A 9450-nucleotide genomic window follows, 5' to 3' on the forward strand; every position below is an offset into this window, starting at 1 on the left:
GGTGTGACGGGTGATCGTAAATTAGGGTCCACAATAGTTATATCCAGCTTTTGTATCTAGGAAATGGGGTGAAAGAGGGGAGGCATTCTGCTTAAGTGGTTGACGAGTAGGTTGACGGGATCGAACGTGGGAGAAGTAAGAAAAATAGGGTGAAACGAAGCGAGGGAATCTAGTTAAGCGGGTGAGAAGTTACTGGGGTGTGGCAGGTGATCATAGCGATATATTTGGGTTATCCTAGTTAATGGGGGAGTCCTTTGCTTAGATTAAGAAAGTGTGGTGCTCAGACGGGTACGTGTTAGAATGTCACGGGCTGTTGTCACGTCCAAAAGAAACAGCTGAAAGCAAGCACCCTTGAAAAGGGATCCCTTTGCTTGCCACTGAGAAACAAACTCCCACCCCAATAACAAAAAGAATATGTAAATTTTAAATTCAAGTATATTTTTTTATTTTTTTAACTTTTCGACCTGAAAGAAATAGCTGAAAAAAATCACCCATCCCCCAAACAAAAGAAGATGTTAATTTGAAATTAGGTCATGAATTTAGCTCAGGTTTATTTGTAAATTTGTAACAGGCTTTTCTTATACACTAAATATGATGACATTAGTTTTAAGGCTCCGTCTCGATGATTTTTATAGAAAAAGCAGGCACACGCGTCTTCGCCGAATCCATTATTACAAAACGTAAAATGATTACCATATACCGTTTTGTTAAGATCGTCTTCTCCTTTATCCATGAACATATTCCTCGAATCAATGAGATATTTTAAATCTTCTTTAAAAATTTCCTCACCAAATTGGGATGTGAAATTATTAATTCGGTTTATTAATCCACTTTGTCTGTTATCCATTGTATATGTATAAGTGTTAGACCATAGTTCCATTGCAAAAATTTTAAATATTGTGCGCATTATTCAGAGCACAAATACCGCTTTTAATATGTATTGAGCAAAATGGGAATTGGTTTATGTTTACGGTGTTTAATGGTGGGTGTTTGGGGCCAGGTCTTGGTTGTTAGACGTTCCTCTTTTGATTTTATACCGCCCAATTGGAGAACACGTTAGCTCAACTTCATGACTTTCCTTTATTTGAAAATGACTCAACAATAAACCCGGCTTCAAGCCAAGATAACAAATCCACAAAAGTTATCGAAAAGTTGGAACCCCGGAATCGGTCCTCTTTGTATTAATATACGGTTTCCACACGCGAACATCCCGCCGGCCTTGCAATGTGTTGCAACAATGCATCCGTTGGCGCCTCATATGATCGGCATCGACATGCTCCCGAAAGCGTCCAACCGAAGACGGTGTTTTGAGCGACTGGCAGACCATCTGTACTCGGCAAGACTCCTGCGCATATAACATCCGAATAAACATCAGCTCCTAAAACGATAGCCACAGTGGATGGGTGATCAAACCGCTCATCAGCCAGAGTTAGGTGCTTGAACTTCTGACGAATCCGCAGATCAATTGGAGTAGATGGCGTGCGATGGCTGAGATGCGGGTCAATCTTCAAGTAAACTTCTAGACGGAATTCTGGTGTCATTATGGACTTAATAACCGCGCTACACACTTCCTCGCTGCCAACTGAGATCTTCTCGAGGTGAAATGCTTGTGCCATGGAGGCGTTAATCCGAGACACCGGCTCACAAGGATCGATGAGCGCTCTCGTATCGAACTGTGTCGCCCCATTGTGGACCAGGATAGATGCGGTGGGAAACACTCGGGGGCTTCTGTGTTGTAACAAAGCCGTCAGGGACGATGACGGAACCCCGGTTCCAGGCTGGACCGGCGATTGAGTCACCGATGTCGGGCTCCTAGTATGACGGGGTGACCGTGACCCAGTAGAGGGCGATCTGGACCTAGATCGTGGAAGCTCCCGCATGTGTAGCAGTGTATGATGGGCCCCGTCACACTGACGGCATTTGTTACCACTTCGGCAGGATTCACCCGAATGCTCATGAGCCAGGCAGTTAGCACAGTACCCATTGATTAGTACTGCCCTGAGCAGCTTCTCCATCGTCAATCTCAGAAACCGTACGCACTTCTTGAGAGGGTGGACGCCTCGGCAAACTCGGCAACGGTAGGAGTGAATACCTCGAGTACATTTGCGCTCATTGGCTTGTACCTGCTCTCGGCGTGGGCGTGGCGTCATGGTGATCTGAGGACGAAAACCGGATGGATGCAGGATGATCTGAATAATGAAATGAATGATGAATGAGTAAAATGAATGATGAATGAGTGAAATGACTGATGAATGAGTGAAATTAATGATGAATTAATTGATGATTGGTTATTGACTGGAAATGATTGACGAGTAGGAGGACAGGATCTGGGATTCCATTGGAAGCCAAATAGTTTTAGTGATCGGTCTTTTAATGACTCCCCGCGACGTGGTTAGATCGACCACTCGGGTCTTGTCATCGTTTCCCATGTAGATTCGCTGGACTCGAGCCACCCGCCATTCGTTTGAGGGAAGGTTGTCTTCTTTTATGACGACGAGATCGCCCACCTCAACATTCCTAGACGGGAAACGCCACTTGTTTCGCTTATGCAATTCGCTTAAATACTCCCGCATCCATCTGACACAGAGTTGTTGGCTCTGAGCCTTGAGGCGTTGCCAACGATTTAGGATTGAGGCAGCCACTTCCTTAATCTCCGGCTCAGCGACCGAGAGTAGCGGTGCTCCAATGAGGAAATGGCCAGGTGTCAGCGCCAGCTGGTCCGTTGCGTCCTCAGAAATAGGTGCAATTGGCCTCGAATTCAGACAGGCTTCAACTTTACAAAGTAGCGTCGCGAATTCCTCAAACGTGTACTTAGACGTAGCCATAGCCTTATAAAAGTGAGCTTTAAAGCTTTTCACTCCCGCTTCCCACATCCCGCCCATGTGGGGCGCACCGGGAGGGATAAAACGCCACTTAAGCTGTTGATGCTGGTATGTAGCAACAATTAACCTTTTTGTGGATTCAAGAAAATCAGAGTTCAAAGCTCTAGCTGCCCCGACGAAGGTTTTACCATTGTCGGAATGGACTTGACATGGGCAGCCTCGTCGCGCTACAAAGCGGGCAAAAGCAGCAAGAAATGCTTCGGAGGACAGATCGGATGTTGCTTTAAGATGGATTGCCTTTGTGGTGAAACATACAAATACACACACATACCCCTTTCTTATACGACACGCGCGGCCAGTAAAACTCTTAATGTCGAACGGACCCGCAAAGTCCACACCCGTGTACGTGAAAGGTCTAGAAAAGGTAACTCGCTCTGTTGGAAGATCGCCCATTAGTTGTGATTGCACCTTCTTCTTGTAGATAATGCATACTTTGCATGCGCGGATGACGGATTTTACAATATTTTGTAGTCTTGGAATCCAATATTTTGAGCGTATTAGACCTACGACGGGCTGGTTCCCGCCATGTAGGGATATTTTGTGTGTGAAGCGAACCAGCAAACGAGCCAAATGGGTGGATGCTGACACTAAAATCGGATACCGTTCGTCATAAGACATGGAGTCCGATGCTTGGACGCGTCCACACGCTCGTAACACACCTCGCTTATCAATGAAAGGATTGAGATTTGCAATTGGGCTGGACAATGGGAGATGCTGTTTTTTCTCAAGAAGCCGACGTTCATCCTGATAACAAGCTTTTTAAGTTGCAAGAGTTATCGTTTCCAAAGCCTCTGCGATCTCTGACCCGGTAAGCTCTAATGAGGCCGATCGGCATGTATTTCGACAGCCCTTTATAAAGCGAATCGCGTATGCCATAACGCGCAGTGCCCTCCCCAGGTCGGAGAACCGTAAAATGGGATCTGATGGACTAGGTGGGCTAGGAATAGCAACATGAACCTTCACATTGCGTTGTTCGACCGTCGTGTCTGGAGCCGGCACCGTCGATTCTCGCCAGCTACTTTGCGGTGACTTCAACCAAACTGGACCATGCCACCACATTTCGTTATTCACCAACTCTGTGGCACATACCCCCCGACTTGATAAATTCGCGGGGTTATCCTCTGAGCGAACATGGCGCCAGCCATGTAGCCACTCTGTTGGCTACGAAAGTAGTCCATTGACATGGAGGCTTGTTCAACCACGCCAAGACGATCGTCAAGTCTGTCCAGAAATACTTTTCGGTGACATCGAGTGGAAGTTGCGGTACAATGGCTGCTGTCAAATCGGCTAAAAGTAACTCAAGTCGTGGCAGTGAAATAGTTTTCACCGGGGCGACCCGTGTTTTTGCCGCCAGGAGATTGCATACTATGCCTTGAGGCGTCTCTACCCGAACATATATGGCCGCCCCATAGGCGCGTTGTGAAGCATCGCAGAAACCGTGGATTTGTGCTCTCGCTTTTGGGCACGTTTGCAACCATCGCGGAATTCGGATTTTATTAATTTCCGGAAAGCTTTGGAGGAAAGATAGCCACTCTTCAGCTAGGGAGATGGGCAACACGTCATCCAAGGCCAATTCTCTTAGCCATAATTCTTGCATAAACAACTTTGCACGGACAACAAACGGAGCCAGCCACCCAGCTGGATCGAAAAGCTTTGCTATTTGGGAAAGTATTTCACGCTTCGTGTACGAGGAATGAAGGCTGGGGTAAGAAGCAATAAAATAGAAATGGTCACTCGTGCCCTTCCAACGAATCCCTAACGTTTTTGCAGTGCTAGCCTCCTCGATTTCTAAGAAGTCCGAATTCAAAAGATGATCAGCTGGTACTGTGTTTAACAGAGCCTTGTGGTTGGAAGTCCACTTTCGCAGTGGAAACGCTGCGGAACCAAGAGCGGCACGGAGCTCACGAATCATGGATATAGCTTCCTCCTCTGAGTGGGATCCCGCTAACACATCATCGACGTACATGGAAGTCCTGATGATTTCACTGGCTAACGGGTGTGTTTTTTGGACATCCATTGACAGCTGACGCAGGACCCGAAGTGCCAGAAATGGCGCACAGTTTATACAAAAGGTAATTGTCTTGAGCTCATAATCGTTAAGATTACCGTCCTGGTCTCGGAATAATATTCGTTGGAATGGAGTGTGTTGTGGGTCTACTAGGATCTGGCGATACATTTTGGTGATATCGGCATTAAAGACAAATCGAAAGCATCGCCATTTTAGCAACTGGATGGTTAAGTCCGTTTGTAGGACAGGCCCTGGATGTAAGATGTCATTCAGACTTACGCCATTCCTCGAGTTGCTTGATGCGTTGAACACAACTCGCACCTTTGTTGTTGTACTATCAGGCTTAAAGACCGCGTGATGCGGAAGGTAAAAATTTTGTGAGCTGCTATCAGCTGGTACTTGGAACATGTGGCCCAACTCCAAGTATTCGCGAATGACTTGGTTGTACTGGGCCTTCAAAGCGGAATCTTTTTTCAAACGATATTCATTCTTTAGGAATTGGGACATTGCTATTGATCTGGAATGACCCAAAGAAATGGCGTCTGGGTTACGAAATGGAAGCGATACCACGTATCTCCAACACTCTTGTCGCTTCGTGGTTGTTTGAAAAAAATGCTCACATACCGTATCGGGCTCCTCAGCTGCTGGAAGCGGTAGATCCTCCACCTCCCAAAAACGAGTGAGAAGGTTTTCCAACTGGTCATGGTTCTCAACAGAAATTCGAGTAGAGAGTGATGAAATCGAAGTAGGGATTGGACCGGAAGTTACCCAGCCAAATATCGTTTCTTGTCCTAAGAGGGTTCCGCATAAATTCGGACGCACCCCTCCTAACAGAATCGACGGGATAATATCGGCTCCGACAAGAACATCAACTGGTGCGCTTTTTGAAAAGGACGGGTCGGCTAACTGGATATTTGGCAAATCCGTCAACGCAACGGATGGAACCTCACGCGAGGGTAGATTCTCTGCCAACTTTGGAAGAACATAGGCGGAAGTTTGTACTTAAATGCGAGGACGATGCGAGGAGCCCAAACTGAATTGACACATTTTTTGAGATTGGCCAGCAACAGCTTGATTCAGCCCTGAGACTCGTGCTTGCACCTTCGTGTAAGGAATCCTTGTAGTCCTGAATAGTTTTTCAGAAATAAAGGTGCCCTCAGACCCAGAGTCGATCAAAGCTCTAGCTGTGAAAGCCACGCCGTTGCAGATAACTTGCACAAGTGCAGTCCCTAGCAAAACGCCTTGCATGTTGCTGACAAAGAAAGTGTTCACGTTTGGAGCAATGGGGTTGCTGGTACTCCCCGTAGGCGGACCAGAACCAGCTTGGGCTGAACCGTCGCATGGAAGAAGCGTATGATACTCCCGGACAGTATATTGAGCGGGACCAGGACTAATGGTTTGAAACATAGACGGACTAGAGGGAGCTTGAAAAGCATCATCGCGGTGAAGAAGCGTATGATGTCGACCCCTGCACTTGTAACAATTGTGTGTACTAGTACACTCACGAAGTTGGTGTCCCCTTGCGAAACAGTTCGTGCACAACCTTTGCTGTCGGATATAGTTAGCTCTCTCCTCCGGTTTTAGTTGCAGGAAGCGCGAGCACAAGCGGATTGGGTGATTCTCTTTGAAACAACAATTGCAATGTTGTGGCTTTCCATTTACTTTCGTTTCAAAAGCGTGTACGTTCCTCGCATTAGGAGTGCTCCTGAAATTAGTGGATGTACTTGGTTTAATGTCTTCAATTGCCTCTAACGTTCTGTATCGTTCACTAAGGAATTTGTTCATTTCCTCCCAGCTGGGGATCTCAGACTTATCCTGAAGGGATTGTTCCCACAAAGAGAGAGTCGACTTTGGTAATTTACTTGAACACAGGAAAACCAAAACGCAATCCCAATTTTCGGTGGATATAGAGGAATGCTTCAAAGCAACCAAACAGCCCTGGATAGTGCTTTGAAGCTCTTTCAGTGCGACTCCTGATTCTAAACCTATCACAGATAGATTAAAGAGAATCTTGAGCTGGCTATTTACTAGCAGCCTTCGATTCTCGAATCGTGCCATTAAGTTATCCCATGCTGACTTGAAACCGTCATTAGTTAGTGGAGATTTGGAGACAATCGCATAAGCATCCCCAGTAGTCTTAGCGTATAGATGGAACAGTTTTTCGACCTCGGTTAGCCTTGGATTGTTAACATATATGGCTGTAAACAGGTCTCTAAATGTGGGCCAGCGCAAATAATCTCCGTTAAAGACCTCAGTATCGCACGGAGGGAGACGGCAACCGCTTGAAATTATATTGGAAGGGACAACCGAATTGGTACTTTGGGATTGCGGTTGAGCCTTCTCTATTTGTTCACACAATTGTGCCGCACACTTCTCGTAGACCCCATAGCAGTACTCATATTTTGCCTGCACTACTGGGGTGAGAGTATCGGCGCGCTCTGAAGAGATTGCTTCGCAGCATGTTCCATATTCGCGCTCCACGTTTGCCCATAAGGCCTGGACTTGGTCACGACGGATTCGGTAAGTATACACAGATGGCTCAGCTGTGCCAGGGGTATTAATCCTCGCTTCAAACTGACTTATCCTGTCAGTCACAGCAATCAATTTCGATAATGCCGCCTCTGCAGCCATTTTAATGCTGGATCGAGTAAATCTACGACTTGCAGGTGGGACTTCGTCCTTAGACTCGGGAGTAGGTGGGTTTACCGAAATGGTAGGGGTGATCTTTGGAAGGGGTGTGGGTTTCAAGGTAGGTGCCTTCTTGCTGGGTGTGGGCTTTAATGGAGGTGCCTTCTTGCTGGGTGTGGGCTTTAATGTAGGCGCTTTATGAATGGGTGTTGGCTTTTTTCCAAGTTTAGGAGTTGGAGTCTTGAGCAAGTGTTCCTCCCGATTTGTTTTCGGTGTGCGAGGGGAACTTGCTTTTTCGGCGGACAGGTCTGACAACTTCTTATCTTCTTCCCCGCTTGCATACTATGTTGGACTACAGCCGTTTAAGTTGGTCTATCTTAAAGTTATACTTTGCCCCAAAATCCCGAAAAAAATGAAAAAGCTGTCGCGATAGTATGTATGAACCCTGTTGAAATTAACGTGTAATGTGTGGAAGGAATATCTGATGAGATGGACTAGGACAAAATGATTACCGGAAAATCGTAATGTTTTTGTATATAAATAAAAATAATAAATTTGAAGTAATAGTTGAATAGGAATCGGATCACACAGATGTGCTAGATAAGATGAAGGTGGAGATGCAGTATTAAATCGTGGTATTTTTACTTGTTCATAAATGCCAATAATAAATTTGAAATAATAATTGGATTGGAATTATCAGATATGCTAAATGCGTTGACAGTGGAGATGCAGTATTAAATTGTAGTATTTTTATTGGGTGGAGATGCAGTATTAAATTATAGTATTTTTATTGGGTGGAGATGCAGTATTAAATTGTAGTATTTTTATTGGGTGTGGACTGTAATGTACAATTATTTATGTATATGTATTTAATGTTGTGTTGTAGATGTACAATGATTTATGTACATAAATCACTTCCAAAATACATTCATGTGTGCCGGTACGAAAAGATGGTAGGCCAAAATAACTGGCGGAACGACGTGGAGAGGGCAGCACCTACATACATATGTATGTGTATATGACTGAGGATGACTTTGAATAATTTTCTCGTATGAACATATGTATTTTATTGTAAATTTGCTTGAGCTTTCGTACGGACTTGTAGGAACGGATTATACCGGCGTGAACATGGACTTGAAATAGGATTTAAATACGATTGAAATAGGATTTGGCTGTTGATATGGGGCGCAAATAGTAGGCCAAAATAACTAGCGGAACTTGAAGCTGCAGAGGGCAGCACCTATGTGTATGTGAATGAGGATGACTTTGAATAATTTTCTCGTATGAACAAATGTATTTTATTGTATTTATTGAGCTTTCGTACGGACTTGTAGGAACGGATTATACGGCGTGAATTTGGACTTGTAATAGGATTTAAATACGATTAGGATTTACTTAGCTGTAGAAATGGGGGGAACCTCTAAGCCTGGGAGCTTGGCAATTCGCTGATACAGTAATCCGGCTCGAAGGACCAACGTTTGGGGCCAGGTCTTGGTTGTTAGACGTTCCTCTTTTGATTTTATACCGCCCAATTGGAGAACACGTTAGCTCAACTTCATGACTTTCCTTTATTTGAAAATGACTCAACAATAAACCCGGCTTCAAGCCAAGATAACAAATCCACAAAAGTTATCGAAAAGTTGGAACCCCGGAATCGGTCATCTTTGTATTAATATACGATTTCCACACGCGAACAGTGGGCAACCCAATTCCTCAACATCTCTTATGTGCGGTGATCTGAGAAAGATTTCTAGAAAACGTTTATTTTCAATTCCTTTGCATAAAACCACCTTTCCCAAAGTGATTTGTTTAATATATTTTCTTGTTTGCTTAAAGTTGTTTATTCCATCGTTCCAAAAAATTTTATGATGGTTTTTGGTAAGCCAGAGAGCAGTTTTTCGGGACTTGTTATTAAGACGAGTGAAATCAATA

General features: G+C 44.8%; 1 protein-coding gene across 1 annotated transcript; it reads right to left on the minus strand.

The window, feature by feature from the left end:
* Positions 1–617: 617 nt before the first annotated feature.
* Positions 618–9071, minus strand: LOC138911803 (uncharacterized). Its single transcript, XM_070211461.1, has 2 exons — positions 8914–9071; positions 618–2189 (listed from the first exon to the last, which is right to left on the minus strand). Exon 2 carries the CDS (start codon positions 2148–2150, stop codon positions 1182–1184), a length of 969 nt encoding a protein of 322 aa, XP_070067562.1. The 5' UTR covers positions 2151–2189; positions 8914–9071; the 3' UTR covers positions 618–1181.
* Between the last annotated feature and the right edge of the window lie 379 nt (positions 9072–9450).

This window comes from Drosophila takahashii, chromosome 2L, assembly GCF_030179915.1.
Source record: "Drosophila takahashii strain IR98-3 E-12201 chromosome 2L, DtakHiC1v2, whole genome shotgun sequence".
Lineage (NCBI taxonomy): Eukaryota > Metazoa > Arthropoda > Insecta > Diptera > Drosophilidae > Drosophila > Drosophila takahashii.